General features: G+C 35.7%; 4 protein-coding genes across 7 annotated transcripts; 2 read left to right on the forward strand and 2 right to left on the reverse strand.

Annotated features, from left to right (window-relative positions):
- The first annotated feature begins 4,504 nt into the window (after positions 1–4,504).
- Positions 4,505–6,252, forward strand: LOC114729330 (F-box protein At1g67340). Of its 2 annotated transcripts, XM_028916321.1 has the most exons (4): positions 4,505–4,609; positions 4,637–4,820; positions 4,911–5,073; positions 5,172–6,252. In XM_028916321.1, the coding sequence occupies exons 1-4, from the start codon at positions 4,540–4,542 to the stop codon at positions 5,934–5,936; spliced, it is 1,182 nt and encodes a 393-aa protein (XP_028772154.1). In that variant the 5' UTR covers positions 4,505–4,539; the 3' UTR covers positions 5,937–6,252. The 2 variants fall into 2 exon arrangements, with proteins under 2 accessions (XP_028772154.1, XP_028772153.1); XM_028916320.1 differs by having other exon boundaries at positions 4,505–4,820.
- Positions 6,253–10,329: 4,077 nt separating this feature from the next.
- LOC114729335 (uncharacterized) lies at positions 10,330–12,417 on the forward strand. 2 transcript variants are annotated; one of them, XM_028916325.1, is made up of 3 exons: positions 10,330–10,435; positions 10,751–11,038; positions 12,141–12,417. In XM_028916325.1, the coding sequence occupies exon 2, from the start codon at positions 10,762–10,764 to the stop codon at positions 11,035–11,037; it is 276 nt and encodes a 91-aa protein (XP_028772158.1). In that variant the 5' UTR covers positions 10,330–10,435; positions 10,751–10,761; the 3' UTR covers position 11,038; positions 12,141–12,417. The 2 variants fall into 2 exon arrangements, with proteins under 2 accessions (XP_028772158.1, XP_028772160.1); XM_028916327.1 differs by lacking the exon at positions 10,330–10,435 and adding an exon at positions 10,495–10,623.
- Positions 12,418–13,945: 1,528 nt separating this feature from the next.
- LOC114729354 (REF/SRPP-like protein At1g67360) lies at positions 13,946–15,499 on the reverse strand. The gene is made up of 3 exons (XM_028916351.1): positions 15,479–15,499; positions 15,188–15,361; positions 13,946–14,386 (listed from the first exon to the last, which is right to left on the reverse strand). The coding sequence occupies exons 1-3, from the start codon at positions 15,497–15,499 to the stop codon at positions 13,946–13,948; spliced, it is 636 nt and encodes a 211-aa protein (XP_028772184.1).
- Positions 15,500–17,093: 1,594 nt separating this feature from the next.
- Positions 17,094–22,619, reverse strand: LOC114729369 (meiosis-specific protein ASY1). Of its 2 annotated transcripts, none has more exons than XM_028916366.1 (22): positions 22,464–22,619; positions 22,324–22,380; positions 21,697–21,793; positions 21,527–21,595; positions 21,343–21,435; positions 21,047–21,173; positions 20,881–20,950; positions 20,734–20,775; positions 20,387–20,515; positions 20,190–20,303; positions 20,033–20,081; positions 19,874–19,912; positions 19,502–19,626; positions 19,320–19,332; positions 19,148–19,224; positions 18,964–19,068; positions 18,391–18,541; positions 18,222–18,307; positions 18,073–18,130; positions 17,825–17,982; positions 17,581–17,724; positions 17,094–17,423 (listed from the first exon to the last, which is right to left on the reverse strand). In XM_028916366.1, the coding sequence occupies exons 1-22, from the start codon at positions 22,464–22,466 to the stop codon at positions 17,370–17,372; spliced, it is 1,860 nt and encodes a 619-aa protein (XP_028772199.1). In that variant the 5' UTR covers positions 22,467–22,619; the 3' UTR covers positions 17,094–17,369. The 2 variants fall into 2 exon arrangements, with proteins under 2 accessions (XP_028772199.1, XP_028772200.1); XM_028916367.1 differs by having other exon boundaries at positions 17,363–17,423; positions 17,545–17,724.
- Positions 22,620–22,756: the final 137 nt, after the last annotated feature.

Here is a 22,756-nt window from a genome sequence, read left to right on the forward strand (position 1 = left end):
ATTTTCAATTCTCATGCTTTTTTGCACCAAAAATTTATATATATTTAATAGTAATAAATATACAATGCCTCATTTTATTAAAAACTAATACTAGGAACCTAAAATATAAATAAAATAAAATAATAGGTTTCGAGTTATACATCGCTTTCGTATGCACTGATCATCATTGTTCAAGCATTAATTTCAACCATGTTTGCCCATTCAAAATTTCGATAATAATTCTGATATTTGGACGGTTCAATCATTTGAGATTTCCTCTATTAACTGATAGGGTCATTCCTAATTTTGACAATTCAATCATTATTTGAGGCTACTCCCTATATTTAACAGCATTATTCAAATTCGTTAATTGATGTGCGGTTTCCAACATTTTGTCGTCCATAATTCAACTTTTTAACCTAATTAATGTTGCCCATCGCGTCCTTGTCCTTGCTATTGCAATACTATTTTCATCAATATAATTTAGTTTTGAAAATAAAAATAAAATTAATTGATCTCTCTTCTTATGAGAGTATACACTTTCCCTCTGTAATTTGAAAGGTATCATTTCCTTGCATCTTCATGGTAGCAGCGCCTATTCGTTCTATGTATATGTGTGTGTGGGAAAATTACTATATTTTATTTAGCAACTGAATTTTTCATAATTTTATTTGATCACGATCGAGTTGTTGTAGAATGTTCGTGATATTTATTTTTCTTGCCTTTAACTATAGCAAAAAAGGTTAATGCAGATCAATTAGCATAGTCGTGAGTTGAAATCATTATTCTATTATAACTACACACTCTGTATTTATTTTGTAAACGCCTTAATTATAAGATTTCATTTACAATATACAAATGAGGTCTTATAATTAGTAGAACAGGAGATAGTAATATTTAAGTTATAAATACGTACGTGTGAATATGCATTGCACGTATTCATAATAAGTTGGGTTAGGCGAGAACAAAAGACATGTTATTAGTGACCCATTGTTACGAAGGCGCAATGAACTGTGAAGAAAAAGTATGAAAATAAGTAGTTGGGTTTTCTTAGGGTTGCAATTAAGGCAGGAAAAAGCTGAGGAACTTAACGAGACATGACTAGCTAGCAACCAGAAGTGTATGTATATATATAGAAGCGTGTGAGAGAAACATAAGATGAAAACGAAAGTGGTTGCTTCTTACTTATAAACTTTAAATTTACAAAAAGATATGATTTATTTTATAAATTTTAATTTGGGTTTGGCTTAACATTTAATGCTTTTTTTTTAATGTTATTCTTAATTATTTCTCTCTCATCATATTTTCTTACACATTCTCTTTTATCCATTTTCTCATTTATTATAAAAACATATTTAAAAACAAAAATATATTTTAAATATATTTATTATTTTTAATTAGTTATTTAAAGCTCATAATAAGTACTGGAGAGATTATTACAGGAGTGAGGGCAGCCCTTGTAGTTGAAGCAGAGAACGTAGAACCAAAATGTTGGTGTAAGAACTAAGAAGCAACCATGACTTGTTCTACGGGCAACTAATTAAAGCCCCATTAATTGTTTGTGACGTTTTTGCCATCCTTTTTCGTCTTCATAAGTGTGTATGATATTTAAATCAACTAATCACTTGTATTTCAACCCCACCTGGTTAATTTCAGTACCCTAACAAATGCCCCTGAAACCTGATATATTTATATTTCTGTTAGTATTAATATTATTGTTTAATTTTGATTTTAGTTTCCTATGGTTTTAAATTATTGGTTTGGTTCTTATAATTTTATAAAGACTTGATTCAGGTTTAGTTACAAAGATCAAAACCAAAACTTATTAAAAATACAGGACCATTTGTTAAACTCAAATAAAAAATTATGAAACTATAAGAATCAAAACTAAAATTTAATCAAATTATATAGACTAGCAATAGTATAATTAACCCTTTGTTTTACAACTACTTGGTTCTTGGCTACTAAAGAATTCATTCAAATTTGAGTACTATCTTATTCAAATAAAAGGCTTCACATGCCCAGCATAACTCTTTTATTCATAAAATTTCCAATCCAAATGCTAAAATCATGATGTCCAAGAAAGCAGCTAAATCTAAATGTTTTTCCCCATTTCAAATCCACCCTAATCAAATGTTTTTCCTCTTCTTTTCAGTATTAAATTTTTTCGGCCCAGGGTTTGCCCATGTTAATTAAATTCTATATAACTGCTTCTATCACTATAATTGCAGCTAACCCCTCGCGTATTATGGTTTATCAATGTAGCGAGTAAATTAAATTAAATTTCTTAACCAGTAGCATATTATTCCAAAACAAAATAAATTTTTAAAAATTATTTTAATATATACTTATAACAATTAGAATACTACTTATTATAAGTTTTAAATAGCTAATTCATAAATAATGAATGATTAATTAAAATTGATTAAAAATAATAAATAGGTTAGAAATATACTCTTATTTTTAAGTATGCGCTTATAATAAATGAGAAAAAGATAAAAGAGAATGCGTGAAAAAATGTGATAAAAGGCCAGTAATTCAGAGTAATATTAAAAAGAAATGTATTAAATGTTAAGAGAAATCTAAATCAAAACTCATAAAATGAGCCAAACTTCTTTTTAAATTTGAAACTTATAAATAAGATAGGAGAAGTACTATTTTTGAGTTAATTTTACTTTTATTTTTTACTTCCTCCACCCCTTAATATAATATCAGGTGCAAAAATCTCGAAAATGAAATAATGGCTTGTGTCTAGTTTTTTTTTTTTTTGCCTTTGGAAATCTACCCTTGGTTAAATGTTTTTCCTTCTTTTTATGATGATAAAATTATTTATTAAGGTTTTACGAGGCAAAATTATTCAATATGGCATATGTCAACAGATTTTTTAAAAACATCTGAAAATCCGGAACAAAATATTATTAAAAGAGACAGTAATTGAAAGAGCAGGATTTAGTCTTCACTTTAGAAATCAAAATATCATGTCATATATTCCTTCTTAAATCGGACTTTTCATATTCTCTTGTACAATTCCCTTAGTACAACTAATTATTCATGAATATTTCATCAAGATTTATTAAGCATTGTTTTCTTATGGTCTATACCGCATGCATTTATCTTTAAGCATGAATTGATGACATGAATTATAACTAAAAGCGAATGAATTGATGTGAATTACAATGTCGTGTAACAGATGAGACACGATAACTTTTATGCTCGATGCATTTAAGTTATTAATGAGTAAATTGCCATGAATTAAAACAAAATATGCATGGAATGGTGGTGAGTTATGACAAAATATGCCTGGATTTGCAGTAAAAAATATTTTTCATTTATAGTGTAAGTGGAAGAAGTGACAAATTAGTTTACAAAAGAGATTAATTCGAGAGCAACAAACAAAATATTAAGGGTTTGGCTAGTTCTAGTTTCTTGATCAGACAACTAATCAAAACAAGTTGCTTATGCATTATACGAAGTCTAATAAAGTAGCTGTTTTTTGTTTTATAATAAACAAATTGATATTGTTAGAAAATATTTCAAAGTCTAGGTAATGGTATCCTTCATGTAAACTTTTTAATAGAATATTGTGCATAATTATTTTTTTTAGTATTCACACGGATTGATATTAAAAGAGTGTTTGGGTAGATACAAAACTATGGTTTTAAAAGTATTTTTACGGTATATAAAGTAAACGTGTGGAGGAGTTTATTTCATAAAACCTTAATAAATAATTTAGAGTTAGGCAAACACCCCTGATACTGATGTTAGTGATTTAAAACAAAACGATATCTAGTGGAATTGACAAGAGCAAGGCCAAAAGACCTGCTTATTCTGGGAACTTCCTTGTCCAACACAACAACAAAACGATGTCTTTGCTGGAAAGCTCTTGTTTTTCATCGTTCGTGATTCCCCCAACAGCAGACTTTATTCTTCCCTTTTTGAGTTAAGGCGATTTTCTCGAAGTCTGTTTCTCAGAAATAAAAGAAAACAAAGGTAAAAAAAAAAAAAGGTGAAACAAAAAATAGAATTAGGTTTTTCGGAGTAAAACGAAGTAACAAACCAGTGTAACTGAACCATCCGTTTGACCGTTGGGAGTTGCAGGGAAGTGCCTAGAATGGAAAACACCACGCGCCATCCGATAACCGCGTTACGTGGTCATTACCCTGAGAGAGCGAGGGAGATGTGAATGTTGCACAACAAACTCACAACACAAGTATTCACAACACACGCACGCACACAACGCAACGCAATTCCTTCTTTCGTGTTCTGTTTCATTTGTTGCGCCTCTTGTTTTTTTCTCAGTAGTTACCAAGTTACCGTTCCAGCTCACGCCGTAGAAACGGGAACGACAAGGGTAGTGGATCTTGGTCAACGCCGTTTCACTCCCCTAAACGACATCAACCACTCCGCCTTGGGTTAGTTTTGTAAAATAAACTAAACGACTTCATTTTAAGCCTGTCTCTGTGTCGTTGCTGTATATATAACTTCTCACTTCGCTTTTTTTCTTCGATTAAATTCTCGCAAGGAGAGTGAGACAAGACAGGGGATAGAGGAGTCAGGGATATGAGAACGAGGAGGGGGCTGTGTTATCCTCGAGGGGCACCTCCGAGGGTGCGTTCGCATAAGGACGATGTCGGAGAGTTGAGGTTGTTTCAAGACAAGGAAGAACAATCGTCTTTTGTCAGCCGTAAAAGATTGAAGAAGTCGCCGGGAAACATGGTTGCTGGAGGCGGAGGAGGTTGCGATTTTTTTGAGTCTCTCCCGGATGACCTTCTCCTCTGTATCCTCACCAAACTCAGCTCCACAGCGGCCTGCCCCTCCGATTTCATTAGTGTTTTGATCACGTGCGTGTCTCAAATGAATTTCAGAATATTATTGTTTTGATCCTGGTTTTTCTGGGTCGGTCTCTGACGTGTTTGATTTTCTGGGTTCAGGTGTAAGAGATTTCATGGTTTGGGCCTCCAATCTCAAGTTTTATCGAAAGCTTCACCGAAAGCATTAGCTATTCGGGCCAAGAACTGGTCCGACTCGGCTCACCGCTTTCTGAAACAGTGTGCCGATGCCGGGAATGTTGAAGCCTTATATATCCTGGGCATGGTTAGTATTAAAAAAAATTATCTTTGAAATATGCAGGTTTGCTCAATCGGGAAATTGTGAATAAGGTGATTGAATTTGGGGTTGTTTTGTCTGTACAGATTCGATTCTACTGTTTGCAAAACAGAGGAAGCGGAGCGTCGCTGATGGCCAAGGCGGCGATTAACTCCCACGCGCAGGCTCTGTACTCCCTGGCAGTTGTCCAGTTCAACGGCAGCGGCGGGACCAAGAACGACAAGGACCTCAGGGCCGGTGTGGCTCTGTGTGCACGCGCCGCCTTCCTGGGCCACATCGACGCTCTCCGTGAACTCGGCCACTGCCTGCAAGACGGATATGGGGTTCGACAAAACATCCTGGAGGGACGGCGATTTCTGGTCCAAGCCAACGCGCGAGAGCTCGCCGCTGTTTTGTCACCTCCGGCGGCGGCTAACCCTGTGCTCACCTGGAACCTCCACCCTGTCCCGCACCCGCATCCTCATCCGCTTTCGCAGAATCTGAGCGGGTCAGGGTGCCCGCTTCTAAGCGATTACGGTTGCAACGTCCCGGCGGCTGAGTCACACCCCGCCAACCGTTTCATGACCGACTGGTTCCGGGAGCGGGGCTGGTCCCCAGGCTCGGGTCTTAGGTTATGCTCGCACATCGGTTGTGGCCGGCCGGAGACGAGAAAGCATGAATTTCGTCGGTGTTCGGTGTGTGGGACAGTGAATTACTGTTCTCGTGCTTGTCAGGCGCTGGATTGGAAGTTCCGGCACAAGGCAGAGTGCGTGCCATTGGAGAGATGGGCTGACGAGGAAGGTGAAGATGCGGCCGGCGAACAGGTGAACGGCGGTGTGGACGGAGATGGCTTGATGGCCGTCGATAGTTAAGAGAGACCGGTAGAATAGTTTCGGCGACGGTAACGGAAGTGAAAACGGCATCGTTTTGGTGGAGATGGAGCCATTTTTTTAGGTGCGGATTAAGGTAATTAAATGCTAATGAATTGTCTTTATTATGGTCGGTCCACAAAACGGCACCGTGTGGCTTCCTTACCTTTTTGTTGTATAGGTCAGCTGGTTCCTGAAAAAAATCCACAGGGATCGCCTTTTTTCTCTTTTCCTAATTACTCAGTATGGCCTTTTTTGTACAATACAGGAGCTATCAGTCTTAAATCTAGCTAATTAATAGTATTAAAAATTTTGTCAATTCTTGTTGCTCTTATTATCTGAACACGCCGCAGTTCGCGCGTCATTTTAATTTTCGACTTTAACCTCTCTTTTTTTTCCACCCCTAATACCAACAAATTATGGTACTATTCCTTCGATTATTAATATAGGATCTAATTATTGAGTTGGTTTTTATTCTAAATATAAGACTCATTTCTCATATTAATTAATTTTCTCTAAATTATCCTTATAGATATTCTCTCAATCATAATCAAGAAGAAGAGGGAGGAAGGTATTAAGAAAGATGATTATGGTATTTTAGGAAAAACGTGTCATATTTCTTATAATTAACTAACTTATTTAACTTTTTTAATTTAATAAAATTAATTAAATAGATCTTATATTAAAGATCAGAGTATTAATTAAGCTTCTTCCTTTATCAAAATAAATACATTGATGCCATTGCTCAAAAAAGTCTGGATAAACTAATGTAGGGCAATTTCAATGCAATCTCGTGTCTCTACGTCTCATAATGCTGGATTGCCTTAATTGGACAATTGCTTGGAAGACAGCCTAAGGATTCAGTTGAATATCTTGTGAAAATTAATTGATTAATTATTAATTAATAAAGCTAAATCCGGACAAAACAAAAAAGAAAAAAAAGAAGAAAAGAGAGAGAGAGATTGGAAATGCGTCCCCGATAGGGAACCATATTTCATAGTGTAATTGAAGATGGAAGAAATGGAAGTGACAGGAGGGACATAGGTGGAATTATTTCTTGGCATGCGACTCCATTTTGGAACATGAATGATATGTCATTTATTTTTTTGGCCAATGAATGATGTGTCATATGGAGATTACTTCAATTTAACGTTTTTCCCTTTGGATTCGGATTTCGGATTTATGGCATTTATTTTATAATTTGATTCTTTCTTCTTTTTTTTAATATCGACAAAAATGCAAGCTTTGAATCCGGATTCACCAGAAACAAATATGGGGAGGGAGAGGCAATATTAGTACCTGGCTCTGACAGAAATAATTATCTGTTTCCTCTTTTTTGGTCCCTCTGAAACCTGCTTTTAACTTTTCTACTGCTTTTTTGTGGTCAAAAAGCATCAGAAAATATATATTAAAGATTGACCTCCGAGGGACCATCTCCAATAAAAAAATTAAATAAGGAAAAAGCATAAAAAATCAGTGGGGAGACCAGCAATTTGCAAGTTACAAGTGGATGTGTGACGTCGATATCCAATGCCTTTATATTCTAAAACAAAAACTAAAAATAAAAGCCTTGTCTGGATAAGATCCGCATAGAAAAATAAAATATTCCAAAATTAGTTTTTGTGACGATTTTAATTTTGTTGATAAATAAACTGTAATAATCTATGCTCGAGTTCTTTAAACCATGAAATCCATCCTCAAAATTTCGGAATTTGGATCTAACCTATTTAATCATATTTTTTAAACAAAAAAAATCATAGAATTAATTAATTGTTTGTTATGTTTGTTTTATTATTATTATCATTATTAGAAAAACAAAAGTCAGAGAGGGCAGGGTTTTAGGAAGCGTGGTCCAGGCCCAATCACTCGAGGCCCACTATCTGGAGTCCAGCTGTGACTGACGGATACTAATTGGCTTTGCTTTATTTGGTTCTGTTGTGTGAAACAGAAATGTTGTCATTTTAAGGAGATCGTATTCATTTAACTTCAGCATTAAACACAAACTGACTTGCAGAGGAGAGAAAAGAGTTGAATGAAATTAATTAAGTATAAAATAAATAAATAAATAAGAATTGATATCGTTTTTAGACCCTGAAATTTAACCTTATTTTAGTTTTGATCCTACTAAAAATATTGTTTTAAGGACTGAAAATTTTCAGACAGGCTAAAATTAAATTAAATTTCAGAAACTAAAACTAAGATAAAGTCAAATTTTAGGGGTTAAAGATAACATTAATTTGATAAATGAATATATAGCGACAGAAAAAGGAGGGGGGGAGGGGATGAATGGAGGAAGAGAAATGGTAGGTAGAAATTTTTATGTATTACGAAGAAAGTTGCTTCATCAGATAGATGAGTCCAGCTGTGATGACAACGTTACTTGTTACATTGTAACTACTTTTTTTTTTGGTTGCAAATTGCAAGGTTTGATGATTTTTTTTTTTCCGTTATGGTTGTGTCTTTTTGAGTTTCGGTATCTTTCTTTTTCTTTTTGGGTCCTTTATTCTTTAGTTTTCTTTTTTCTTTATGGTGTATATTTGCATATGCTTCCTTACTTGATGCTTTGAAGCAAAAGAGGAGGGACACAGATTTGATGGGGGAGAATATAACGTTCTTGGGTCTGTGGTTTTAAAATCCTTGATGTGATTGAATGGTCAGTTTTAAATAATCAATTTCACCCCCTCACCTTGTTAATCTTCCACCTAAATTTTACCTTACCACTGTTATGTAAAATAATGATGCTAAAACAAATCTGTATTTTTTTTAAATAAAAGAGGTACTTAACTGATCTAAATGAATTAAAAAAAATAAATAAATTACTTAATTTTAATAAATATGATCTATTCTTTCTAAAATATTTTTATGTAACCCTGACTTATGTATGAGTTTATATGTTTGATGAATTAATTAACTCGAGTATTTGGGAGGGGAAAAGTATTAAATTGGTGTATTTTTAAAATTGAAAAAGATTTCTTATTGAGTGTCTAGAACCTTACTATTAAAGTCGAGCAAAATTATTTTTAATTCTTACCTTTATTCAAAAATAGAAACAGCAACCTTTTGAGCCCTTGACCTAACTTTGGTTCTTGAAATTAATGGTAATTTATTAATTTTATTAACTTAAACTTTACCAATGCCCTTCAACTTTTTTCCTTCCTTTTCTCGCTTGTGAGGTCGGATCTCAATTTGCCACCGTAATGTGTTATTTAGGTACAACCTTCTGATATCTTATTATCAACATAAAAAAAAAACTGGTCATTTTTTAAAAGTTCAAATTACACAATATCAAACTGCAAAAATATCAATTTATAATTAACTAAATCAAAATGGAAAAAATATAAATAAAAATGATCTATAAGCCTTTTCAATATAAGGTTGAATCATCATAAATAAAGTTATGAATATTCAGTTACAAAGTAATTGTGAACCAAGAAATTATGCCGTGTCGCGCATATCGAAGTGTTCTTTTGACGTTGGAAGGGACATGTGAAAGCGTCACCGCGTTTTTCTATGTAAGTATATTTGATGTTGGAATCAAATCTTAAATCATTACTCACCATTATGCGTGTTTCGATGTTTAATATAAGATTCTGTTTGATTTTTATTTCAGTTTTAAATATAAGATCCTAATCTATTTTATCTTTCAAACTTATATTTTTTTTCTCAAAATAACCCTTCTAATAATGATAGTTTTAGCCAATATATTTGATTAGCGAGATATTTTAGTAAAGACAACACTTATTTAGAACAAATAACTAACTCAATTTACTTCCTTAATCTCCTCAAATTAGTCAACTGGCTCTTATAATTAGGACCGGAGGTAGTACTTTATACTATCTCCTACTTTGTGAAAGCTAATTGACTAATTTAAGTACATTAAAAATATATATTGTCTTTTTAAAAATATTTTTACTAATTAAATGTATTAGTTAGAACTACTGGTATTAGAAAGACTATCTTAGAAAAAAATGGATAAATATGAGAAATAAACTGAATTTGAGTCTCATAATCAGTATCAAAATAAAATTTAAGCAAATTCTTATATTAAGAATGAGAGGTAGCATAGTATTTTTTTCAGGGTTAAAAAGTTCTTTGTTTTTTGCGATTATTCTGTAATGTGTAATTCGAAATAAGAGGATCTGGTATGGCCCAATGCCACTTAAGCTTGGGCCAGAGGAAGCTTTAATGAACAGGAAAGCCCAAACCTTGTCCCCATCAGCTTCGGCCCACGAAGGTAGTGGACAGGGACACAGGGTCTAAAACTTTGTAATCATCTATGAATTTCAGTCAATGAAAAGCCCAGAAAATCCACATCAATCAAAGCCGGGCCCAATAAAGCCGACGAGACAGGTAGGTCTTAGATATTAAGGGGCCTGAAATTCTCGAATGATCCAGCAAGTATTGCTCACGGGGGAAGTGGAAGCTAGGCTAGCTGGAAAATTGTGATTAAGGTTGTTGTCGTTGGAGTTCTGCGAATTTTTGAGCTTTGACGAGCGGATCAGGTAAACTCTTTGATGCATTTACTTCCAGTTTATTCGTTCCTCTGTGCTGATTTTTTTTTTTTGTTCTCTTGTACTTCACTTAAATTCTATTTCTGGTTCTTCATTTCGATGTGTTGAACCCTCGGAGATTGAAAATTTGGCGAAATCAAAGCAAACCCTGCCTCTGTTACATCTGCCTGATTCAATTGGTGGTTATATTTTTCATTGATGACCGAGTTCGATGGTTGTTGTTTGTTCTGCGTCCATCGAGCTTGAATGCTTTATACCGTGAGTATTGAAATAGAGGGTTTTAAGTTTTGAGTTGCCATCTGACAGTGGAAGATAAGATGGGGTTCATCATGGAGTTCGCTGAGAATTTGATTCTGAAATTGATGGAAGATCCGAAGGAAAGGGATCGCAAATTTAGAGAGCACGTTTATTCGGTGAAGGATAGGTGCAAGAAGACGAAGGAGATGTGGAGCTACCCTCTGCGACCTTACGGGTTTTGGACATTCGAGCGCCATAATTCTCAGCTCGCTTGGGATGCTCAAATTAGTCAGACTCCTGGTCGGAGGGACCCTTATGATGACGTCCTTCAGCGAAACAGTGGTTCATCTAAATGAGGTATTGACGTATTGTTCTTCAATCTTCATCCGCATACCTCAGAAGTGTCTGTCGATTTTGAACTTCTCTGGGCACTTTGCTGTTTTGATTGATGATTTATATTGATATTTAGAAATAGGACATTGTTGGTTGTTGCGAATATAGGATGAGTGTCTGGTTATTTGGGGTTGAGAGACAAGTTGAATGAACTTACAAGGCTGATGTCTATCCTTTTTCAATTGCAATTATTCGAACATTATGTTGTTGGCATTCCCTAGGATATCATGATTAAATGGGGAATTTAATCAAATAAGAGATTGGTGAAGCATTTAAAGGATGTCATGATATCAGGGGAAAAATAAAAAATAAAAACTTATGTGTTGCATCTATTCTAAGTTGTTTAAGGATGATACACGCAAAAGTCAAGCTGAAATTTGCCACGAGTCGTCCAAAACTTGAAAAATTAGGATACGCAGGGTAATTCCTCACCCCCCAAAAAAAAATTAAAAAAAGGCCATGGCAGAAGTAATCTTTAATAGCTTCCTATCAGGTTTCTGAAGTTGTGACTTGTTCCTATGAGAATTGTTAAGTTCATGCACCTGTCAATGCAGTAGTTGTGTGTATCTGCGTGGCCTTATCTCAAATGATTGAAACAAAGCTTTTCCATTTCCTGCACAAGAGGTAAATTGCTCACTGTCATGGCTTTTGCACACTCAACTTGATTACGGGAAGTAGGAGTCTAAAATATTTTTGTGGTTGGACAGTAGTTGCTAAAAATATGAGTTTCATTACAATGGATCAGGAATCTGGAGCCCTTGCTTAGCGGTGCTCTTGCATCTGTTAAGATATGTGATTTGTAGTTGACAAACAATTATGTGATATGTGAAAGTTAAAAAATTGAATTATATTGTATCGGATATGTATCCAACATTCTTGTCATGTTGCTGTGTCTTAACATATGACGTTTTGTATCTGTTAGTGTTAACGCATGTTACATTCTATTCAGCATGTTACATTCTATTCAAATGGAAAAGGTTTATCTGAAGTGACAATTTGGACAACCTTTTGCTCTGCAACTATCTCCCAGTTATATACTCATATTTAGTCGTTTGTTTTAATGCAGGAGTGCTGGATTTGTCGCAAATTTTCAGAAGAAAAGAGTGGGTTTATGAACTGTATTCATTTATGCTGTTAATTTCCTGTATTGTTGCAGAGGTTTCAACTGACTTGCACCTCTTTACTGTTATTTCAAATAAGGTTCCATGTTACTGTGACTATATGAAAGAAGCGAATGTACTTTCTTGATATAATGATCAGACTAATCATCGTGCTATCTGCATGGCCCATAGACGATTCAACCGAGTTATGATGGTGTAACGTGCGTTTAGTAATAGTATTAACCACCTGAGCTAATTAAGTGATGAAGCTATCTGAGCAGAATCATGCTGAGCGTTGATAAGGTCTTCGTTATATATTGGCAATGCTGGTACCAACGAAGCTGTCATGTTATTGGAAAAAGAAAGAGAGAAAGAAGGGAAAGGGGAGAGGAACAGAGAGAATAGGGGAAACTAGAGAGGGAAGGGGGGGGTTCCTAGAAGGTAATAGACGGAAGAGAAAGAGTGTACCGGAGAAAAGAGATTCATTCCATTAGGTTGATCACAGTACAGCACTCAAATGAGAGATAAGTCTGTTTATATAGGCAAAATCCAACGGCTGATAACCGCCTATTGTTCTAGCTAACTGTTGATTCTGTTATTTATTACAATGTCATATCAGAAGCTTAGGGCACAGTTTCAGTGATGCTTGGGTTATGTAGTGGCCTTGAGATGTGTTTGAGCAGCAAGTACTGGGGGATTTAATAATTTGTTAGGTGGGCAATAATTTAATCGACGATACTTATAAATGAGCGCATGTCAATAGAATATGTAAACTTAATGTGATGACAGACTTATTTAACGAATGATATGATAAGCACTGACCAGAAAATATGCATGTTTATATGCTGACCAACGCTAAAAGACACCAATGCATGTCCTTATTATTATTATTTGAAGATGAGAGAATACTGCGTTACCAATTAAGAGTTCTTATAGTGGTCTTCTATCAGCGAAATATGACACCTCATTCTTGATGTTCATGGTATTGTTGAGTATGGAACTTCCAAAAGACCAAAACGCATTCTTTAAAGGACAAAAAAAATGAAGGAAGGAAGAAAAAGCCGGCCTGTCGTAACATAACTCGAAACAAATCTGGCAGCACAGAAATGCCCAAAGTAAAGTCGGCCTCTCTCATCAAAGATCGCTAAGTCTCACATCTAGACAGTTCTTTCCGCACTAAAAAAACTTCATAGATCCCATTATATGCGTTTCGGCTCATTTTGACAGTAATAGGAAGTTCACCATGCTTAAGCAATAAGCAAGAATGGTGCCGCTGGGATGTGAGATTTGTAAATTTCCGTCAATGATAAGTTGTTTGGGAAATTTTGTAACCTGAAAATGAAGACTTGCATCGGAAATTCCGATTCACCCTATGAAAGTACGTATTTCATATCGAGTTGGCCTTATTCCAAAAGAAACTGGGGTTAAAAAAAAAAAAAAGCCTTTGTGACCCATCATTCATGTCACATTTCATATCGAGTTGGCCTACTTTTAATCGTCAGTTATTGTAACGGAACATTATTATAAACGAGAGAGGAGAAATTTGATCCTAAAAAGGAAAAAACTTGTGACCTACCATTCACATCATCGATTCAATCTCGTCACACAACTCAAAACAATTCTTGCCACACAGGAAAACCCCACGTAAAGTCAGCCTCACATCAAAGATTACCAAGTCTAACATCAAAGATTAGTGAGTATCGCATCAGAGATTACTTTGTATCAAATCAAAACAGTTGTTTTCAGTTTCCAGCTTCCAATGTGGAAATCCTCAATCTGAATGGTAACGGGGCGACTCTGCTATATTCCCAAAGGACTTGAGTGATTCCTGATGAACAGCCTCAGCTAACTCATTGATGGGGATAACAGGTAAATACCCCACAAGAGGATAACCCCTCCTAGTCGAGTACCTGATGAATCTGTTATACCTCCTGCAAGTGTAAGCAGCTCCAGGAAGGGCCAAGTACACTAGTGCTCGAATTAGGAGATACTGCTTGAAATAAACCCACAACTTCGCCATGGTTGTTAGCACAAATTTCTGAAACTCTGCAGCAACATACCGTGCGGCTGACTCTGGCCCTCTAGCTTGAGCCTCATTCGCAGCTATGACCGCCTTATTTATCACTTTATCTGCCATAACCTTGAATGGCCTCACAAGCCGCTTAGCACACATAGGAGTATAAGCATGGAGTGTGGGAACAAGTTTATCCACCTGCACCACATATAAGTGAATTATCTCAGCTTCGAACTGTTCCTTAAAAGAATAAATCAAACCATTTTCGAGAACCAAACTGAATAAGGAGACATGACATATTGTCAACCATATCTTTTTTAACTAAACTCTCCACACACGCACACGCACCCGCGCAGAGAGAGAGAGAGAGAGAGAGAGAGATATATATATATATATATATATATATATATATGGGGAAAGCAACCGAGATAGCTGTTGAATTTTGAGAGATGAAATTTCCAAGAGTATAATTCTACTTCAATATAAACGCTTAATATAAAAAGTAAGGTTGTGATTTTTAATGCAACAGTCACCAATACAAGGAGAGTTTCACTAAAACAATCTAGACCCGGCCAAACACTGGTGAGCGGCGCAGTCCGAGTTTTGCATAGTTTAGTAAATAAATTCACCATCTCTTTTTGCCAGTATAGTCCATGAGGTAGAATAAATTCCATAGTTATTCAAGAAATACACGTAACCTGATCTAATATCGAGATAAAAAATATTTAAGAATGCATCTTGAAATGATATTAATAAGTTCTTATCAAGATTTCCTGTTCTTCAAACTAACAGAGCATATGTTTCGTATCCAAGAAAGCATAGATTATGAATGATCCAAGAATCAAAGATCACAAAACATATACTCTGAGCCACGTTGATTATTTTATCCAAGAATTAGAACGAAAAGATCCAGAGAACCGAGAGTGAGAAAGGTAAAATACCATAATGTCAGCAACAATCCAGTAGATCGTCAGGCAAGTTCTGAAATCTGTTGTAGACAGGACCAAGAACAATCCGCACAGGGACCTCCAGCATTTGAGCAGGGAGCATTAAAAGCGTATGGTTCCTCTTTGCGTAGTCATAGATACTCCAAGCACAGACAAACACTCCAATGCCAATGGTCCTCACAAATCCAAGGTGCCTCAATTCTGGACCCTCAATTTCAATCTCAGACTGCAAGTCATGAAGATAAACTTCACAGTGATTACAATCTCAACGAAAAGAACGAACTAAAAAATTTTGCTATTCGAGACGAAGAAGAAAAATGAGCTATAGCAGATTATTGCAAACCGTGTTAGAACTGGAAGCCATTGATTCGTGCGTTGAAAGCTGCGTGTCACAGAAATCTCAACAGCGTTTTCTCACTCTCAGCGTAACAGAGTTCTCAGCTTTCACAGGGTGAAGAAGAAATGCGATTCGTTTTATTTATAGACGTCTCAGGTGGAAAATCATTTCAAGAATCTCATAACTGAATCGGTGGCAGTTGTATTCCCGTGGGGCCTACATATGAGCCCAAGGGGTCTTTTAGCGCTTTCGGCTCGAAACAGAGTATGCCACGCGGCTATTTCTTACCCGTATCTCAATTCGGAAGTTGAGAAATGACAAATGAGACGACAGCCATTTTCGGCAGAGAGCGGAATATTTTGTTCTATTATTATTATTATTGGTGGAAGAATTTCAGTTTGGCTGCGACATAGAACTTAAATAAATAAACAAATTCACACGATTGACCTCCAAGACATGGCTCTCAAGGCAGCGTTCGGTAAGAAGATGTTTTGATTTTTTAAAAATATTGGAGAGCTTATTTTAATATTTATATTATTTACAACACAATAATATAGTTTCCAACTTTTTATACATTTATGTTATTGTTAAAATATTATGTTTCTTTTGTAAAGATGATATGTAATATTTATTATTTTTATCGTTTTTATTCAGTGATAATATTACTATTTGTTTTTTTGTTCGTAATATATATAAAAATTCTATTTCATAAAATATTTTTTTAACTTTACATAGTGTTTTCTAGACAGACAATTATTTTAAGTACTCAATAGTTTTCAGATATTACGAAAATGATTATTGAATTAGGAAATAATAAAACGAAATGACGGATTATTTGTAATGTTATTATTCAACACAATTTATATCATCTTACAGAATCTTTATACGTTCAAGAAATTTAATTTCTTTTTCTTAACATAGTTAAATTTTATGAATGAAATGATAATGTCATTGTTCATGTGATAATAAAAACAGTTAAGTTGATGTCAAAACCCCAATATTTTATTACTGTTAAATGATTTTTTTTATACACCAGAAAGAGTTAAATGATTCTGTTTTTGAGAGAAATAATATATATTAGACAGAAATTTTATTTTCATCAATAAAAAAATAACACAAAGTCAAGCAATTTTTCAAAACGCAAAATGTTAAGTACAATTAATTAATTGAGCTTAAAAGGAAGTAAGAACTTTCTTTCAAATGCCAACCATACAGTCGGTCAATGTGGAACGAGAGCAAGAGGAAGGAAATTAACGCCATGATGATAAGGATAATTTTTAATTGGGTTAAAAATAATCATTTACAGTAAATTGGTTAAAGATTATCACCCTAATTGGCAAAAAAAAAAAAAGAAGAAGGATTATCACCTTAAAAATCATCATAATAATTCCATTTGAGTTGGTAGTAGATTCCATTTGAGTTGGTAGTAGATTGGTTAAAAAATTTGGTACTGATGTTGGTTTTTTATTTTATTTTTTTACCTGAGGGACTGATGTTGGTTAAAAATCGTCTTTTACGGTCGACTCGCCATTGGCAAGCGAACTAAGAAATAATCCCCTTACCTATTATGATATTTCTTTATATTTCAACGTCAAGAACGAAAGTGAGGAAGGAAACGACATGAAGATAAGAATTGAACATACGTACTAACTCCGGCTAAAAACTAGTACCAGAGGGAGTATTGTTTTGACCAATCACAATGAAGTCATCAGGCAGGACTATAGTCTATAGACACAAGAATTTGACCCTGCATGATAATTCTGTACTACTTACTATCAGTAAGTTTTGACGCTCCCGCTACATATAAGATATATGTAAATAGTTAACCATATCACGACATATTGTTTGTGGTGTGGGACCAAAAGAAGTCCGGACTTAGATTTTATGTAGTGCAGATTCACTGAACTTGAGATTTCTGGCGCTTAAAATATTGATGGATAGGCTCCTTGACCTGCAAAAGAAGGGAGAGGAGAAAGAAGTCTAAAACCGTAAAACATTTGAGAAGACTACCGTCTACAGACATTTCCTACTTTAAATACCGGAAGAGTTGTTTGCATTAGGCAGGAATTGACGTTGCATTAAACAGGAAAGACGAAGCCGTAGATTACCGTGCTTGTTTTCCTCGATCGCTTGTCCTGAGAGTTATTAGTGCAGAGAAGAGTCTCAACTTCGTTACCCTGGTTTATAGTTGAACGTTCGTTTGCTATGCTGTTCTCTTTACCTGGAGCAAAACTCTCCCTAGAAGTTACAGGCTGTGATTCCCGTGCAAGAAAGTAGAGTACTTGTCAGGAATATGCAGACATATGGAGAATGACCACCGTGAACAGGGGAAGCTTAATGTATGAAACTTGCCTCGACTCTGCTAGTGGGAGTGTTCCCCAACTCTCTCACCTTCAGCCCACTCCTGGTGGAGTCAGTTTGGTTGGTGTCAGATCTAACTCTCATCCTCGTTAGATCTGATCCAATGGAATGGAGGACACCACATGTGGATCCCTCCCTGTTGTTACTTCCTGATTACCAAGAAAGGAAATTACAGTCGTAAGATCTAAATTATCTCAAAGCTGCAGAATCGATAATTGAACTTATTCATTAACCTTTACCATTTGCATGGAAACAAATGAGCTTGCACTTACTATTTGGTTCACTGTGATCTATTTCCTGAGAAATTTCATAGATACCAAAGAGGTAAACATATATCCAAATGAAAGATGGACGCACGCACGCGCTCAGAAAACTCTGCAGTCAATACCATAGCTTCAACACTGGTACTCATCAGAGCCTTCTGGACTTCCATCAGTTTCCTCTGAGTCAACTCAGAATGGATCACACGTTTCCCTGATTTACGACATAATTATTAAGAAGACGGGAAATAAGTAAGGAAAAGATAAAAGACTATTCTTAGATCGATTATTTAATACCCAATCTTCTGCTGCCTTTGGGTTCAATAAAACCATCCTGAATCATTCTATGAATTATCTTGCGCACGGCTGTCTGGCTTACTTCTCCCTCAAGCTTGTTGTGAAGCTTTGCGACTGTCACATAGGTCATTGGTAGAGCATGATAGAGAGCCTGAGATCTTGACAATTGAGTTAGCTGATATACTGTATGCAGAGTTGTTAAAAGACAGACAGGCGCGCGGGCGCACTCTATTCAATTTTTTACGGAAAGCCGCACGGGATTTGTTGAAGCAAATAACTACAAACTACTGATGTTTCATTCATCACACGAATGGAGCCTTACAAATAAGAAAAATTTAATTTATTACAAATATTAAAGAAAATCAGACTTGAATGTGGCATTAAGTTATTAACTCTCAATGTCTATCATGCTTTGTTCACTTAAGTTGTTTTTGAGGCCTAGTCTATTTCAAAATCAGTACTCTGACTTACAAGTATACTATTTTCAAGCACAAGTTGTACGTATTATAGCAACTAAAGCTAATATATATGTAGATAGTCCGCCAAGATTTCTGAGAATGAGGTAAAACTCGCCTTCATGTAAAGGCTATCTTCAACCTGGGGAACTCCATCAATAACTTGAATAGTTTGATCGTCAGCTTCCTCTTTCACGGTTGAGAACTCATATTCATCAGATCTCTGAGAATGAGTTTTTATCAGGTCAAATTAAAAAGTAATGAGAAAGAAGGCGCTTTCAGAATTGAGAGTAAAAGTCCACCTTTTGCTTGTTAATGGTGTAGGTATCCTTTCCCGTTTCAGACAGCACGTCTTCCTTAACAAGCTTTTCCATGATCTCTGAATAACCCATTAAAATTAATCACCACAACAACATTATTTGTCAAGCAATGGAATTTACCGCACCGTTCCAACGTGATGGTTAAGTCTTATACCTTCAATTAAAACCTGCCAGGGTCAAAATTCAAATTAAGATTGTATCTGACATAAAATGAGAAAAGATTAAAAAAAATTTTACAAAATGAAATCGCAAGACTTAAACGATAATATAAAAATGCCCAGAAAAACTATCTCAGACAGATTTTATAAAGATTAGAAAATTAAAAGAAAAAATTACCACTGAGATGTCAGGAAAGTTTGCGAGAACGTCAGTAAGCTCAACAGTGTCAAGGTGGCAATAATGAATCCAATCCTTCACGCGGTCTAACTGTCGGTCATCTTCCATAGAATCCTGTGTATTGTCTGCGTAAAATATAGAAGACCATAACGTATTCAAACAGATCAAAGTCCACTATTCGTTAAACTACGTCTGTAAAAGAAAACATACATAGTTACATAGGTGCCTACACTACACACAAACACAATAACAAGCAGTTGACAAACACTAAAATACATCCTCTGGATTATATACACCCACATATTAACATGCCTGACAGAAACAGATACAGGTAGGTAGGAAGGATAGTTAAGTCTAAAAGGCCATTTTTACCTTGGTCATCCATGCCATCATTTGCCTGTGGTTGTTTTTCTGCGGTGATAGGTACAAACTTGTTTACCTTTTTTCTTTCTTTTCCCAGCGCTAACTCGTTTGTTTGTTAAAATGGAGTTGAGTAAATGAAACGAAAAACATGGGCTGAATAGCAATTACCTATTGGAGCAACTATATATCGATCCCCTTGACCTTGAGTATGGTCAACCTGAAAATTGGAGGATTACACAATTTTAGGAGCTCCGTTGCTTTAGTGACTCATTTTAGTCCAGTAGAATCTAAGGGATGCTTTATATCAAGCAACATCCTCGCTTACCTCACTGTCAGAATCTAAATACTCATCCCTCTGTGTGGAATCAGCTCCAGAGCTCATATCATCATCTTGCATTTGCTCATTCTGATCCTCACAAGGATCTAGAACACTCTTCACCTATATGAGTTTAAATGCAAAACCGTTATCGGAAAGCAGAAAAATGGATTTTAAGACAAGCTGTGACCATGATCCTTCCTTACCTTGAGAGCTAACACAAAATGCTTGCTGTTTACACTCCCAACCTCCATTTTCAATGGACTTTTTGTCCATGGACAGCGGGCTTCTTCTTCTGTGCAACACCTGAAGAATGGAGGTTCATAATCTGCAGGCTGCAAGGATAGAAAATTGTGAATGCTTCTATATTACAGTCTGCCGTACCGTTTGTATATGATAAAGTATCTGGCCTTTTTGTCACACAATCTCGTTAAATATTTCAAAAGCTAAACAACCACCAAAATCGAATTCGTATTCTAGATATTTCTACAACTCAGAAACAAACTAAAAGCATATTAAGCAACTGACATGAGCCCCAAGATCAGAAGCATACCGTCACATCATCATAGTAGATAAGCTTCATCAATATGGTACGCTGAGGACAGAATAAAAGACAATACCTCAGACTTCTTGCACCGTAAAGGGAAGAGTGAAGTGCTAAAAATTGGCTGTATCAAGCAAAGCGTCTGAACTTATTTACCTCTTCGGGCATTTTGTCCAGAGTTCTCATCAACTGAACAAGTGTTCGAATCATTTTACAAGCAGAACTCCTGAAGATGCCATTATGCCGCAAATAATATCAATTACTTGGTTTCAAACAAGTTCATTTTTGATCTAATGCAAATTTTCTTTCGGAAAAAAAAAACCTCATCTGCTGGGGAGTAATTTCTGTGGTACTGTTACTTTTGAATGTCCCACCCTGCTTCTTGTTTCCAGTGCGATTGATATTCATGGAGACCTCTTGTTTGTCAGAACCCGAATAGCTGAAGGAAACTACAGTAGAAAAACTAAATATAAGAAAGAAGAAATAGGAATCCACATTGTGCCATCAGCATTGCGCAAAGTTATCCTTGTATCAATAAGTCGGCGGGTTTCTCTTCTCAGTCAACTTTTCTAGGTGATCCAAATAACTACGGTTATAATCAGACAGTCAAAGCCTTACATGCATATTCCTCAATCATCGGTCCATCAACTGTCTCACAGACACAAAAGAAAAGTGTCTTTAGGTACTTCTTCTGCAAAGCATCGTATACTCCTGCAATTTACATAAGAGAACGGATAGCTTCCAATTCAAAACAAATCGAAACTCAAATCGGAAAAATTCAACGAGATAAAAGTAAACGAGCCTTTCTCCATCCAATCAATAAGTCGGCGAGATTCTGCATCCAATGGCATCAGTTTTTTTATCTTCATCTCTGTCGTTTTTATCAGAAATTTTAAGAAATCAACCAACAAATATTAGAAGACTCAGTTGAAATCATAGGATAATGGACGGGCTAGTAAAGATAAACTTTACCAAGAGCTGGAACAGACTTATCGTTGAAATACTTCTCAGGAAATAGGCCTCTGATGTAACTTATATTAAATATGGCAATTCGAAGCAAGTTCCTCGTCTGTCAAATTAATTTCAGATGAGTAAGTATCTGATGGAATCCAATCAAAATTCTTGTAAGTAAGAATTCCAGTCCTAATGAGTCCCAGAATAAGGAAACCGTAAAGGAAAGCGAGCACGAACCGGTTTAAACTCCAAACAAACTCTGCTTTGCAGAGAGTACCGTTCTTGGAAATATTTAGAGAAACTACTATTAAAGTTATGGATCACGAACTCTTAGTTTTAGATCCTGTCTAACATCTACACTTGACTAAACCGAAGATTTTTGGTAACTATAGGCTACTCGTGGCATCAAATCAGACGCCTCAGATTAAGCTAGAACTTGATAGCAGCAGAAATACAATGTAAAATCTGTAACTACATTCTGCTAAGCAATCTAAATTCACTTGAAGAAATAAATTACATCCATCACGAATCAAAGCAGGGAGAACACACACAGAGAAAGACTTCCAAAATCATTTGCGAGGGAAACTCGGATCAAAAAATGCAAAACTACGAAATGCTAATGAAACTAAGATAGTCGACGATTACAAGAAGAAGCGAATCCTGCTCGGTGATTTCAGCTTCCTTGACTTTCTGTGCAGCGACCTGAAAGAATGAAACGGAAATTCAGAATACCCAAGAGGATCAAATTGAAAGAACAGTATATTCAGAGAGGCTTCTCTTATCACCATATTTTCGGCTGTTAATGCGAAATTCAAGAGTTACAGCGAAAAAGTGAAAACGACGGAAGAAGAAAACTCAGAATTCGCTCGATGCGTGAAAGATTTTGAATGGAATATGGCGGGATAGGAAGACGAAGTAGCTACTGGCTGGGTTGTTATTTATAGGCTAAGCAAGGTGATGCAAGCAATTCGTGCCTCAAGTGATAACCGCGAGCGCGAGGGCGAAGTCCTATAGGTTCTGTTGGTCACGCATTTCGGTCAGTTGGCTTGGCGCCAACTGATCAAAAAATCGTAGGCTC

This window comes from Neltuma alba, unplaced genomic scaffold (assembly GCF_004799145.2).
Source record: "Neltuma alba isolate B1F8T4 unplaced genomic scaffold, ASM479914v2 tig00012629_pilon, whole genome shotgun sequence".
NCBI classification, from domain to species: Eukaryota; Viridiplantae; Streptophyta; class Magnoliopsida; order Fabales; family Fabaceae; genus Neltuma; species Neltuma alba.

Excerpts from the sequence above, each read along its gene's own strand:
- LOC114729330 (XM_028916320.1), top strand. The coding sequence starts at position 4,540 with ATGAGAACGAGGAGGGGGCTGTGTTATCCTCGAGGGGCACCTCCGAGG. Across the intron at positions 4,821-4,910 it reads TTCATTAGTGTTTTGATCAC|GTGTAAGAGATTTCATGGTT; the intron begins GTGCGTGTCTCA and ends TTCTGGGTTCAG. Across the intron at positions 5,074-5,171 it reads CCTTATATATCCTGGGCATG|ATTCGATTCTACTGTTTGCA; the intron begins GTTAGTATTAAA and ends TTGTCTGTACAG.
- LOC114729335 (XM_028916325.1), top strand. The coding sequence starts at position 10,762 with ATGGGGTTCATCATGGAGTTCGCTGAGAATTTGATTCTGAAATTGATG.
- LOC114729354 (XM_028916351.1), bottom strand. The coding sequence starts at position 15,499 with ATGGCTTCCAGTTCTAACACG. Across the intron at positions 15,362-15,478 it reads TGGCTTCCAGTTCTAACACG|TCTGAGATTGAAATTGAGGG; the intron begins GTTTGCAATAAT and ends CATGACTTGCAG. Across the intron at positions 14,387-15,187 it reads TGCGGATTGTTCTTGGTCCT|GTGGATAAACTTGTTCCCAC; the intron begins GTCTACAACAGA and ends TATGTGGTGCAG.
- LOC114729369 (XM_028916366.1), bottom strand. Across the intron at positions 20,516-20,733 it reads TCTACTATGATGATGTGACG|CCTGCAGATTATGAACCTCC; the intron begins GTATGCTTCTGA and ends CTATCCTTGCAG. Across the intron at positions 18,308-18,390 it reads CAAAGGCAGCAGAAGATTGG|GGAAACGTGTGATCCATTCT; the intron begins GTATTAAATAAT and ends GTCGTAAATCAG.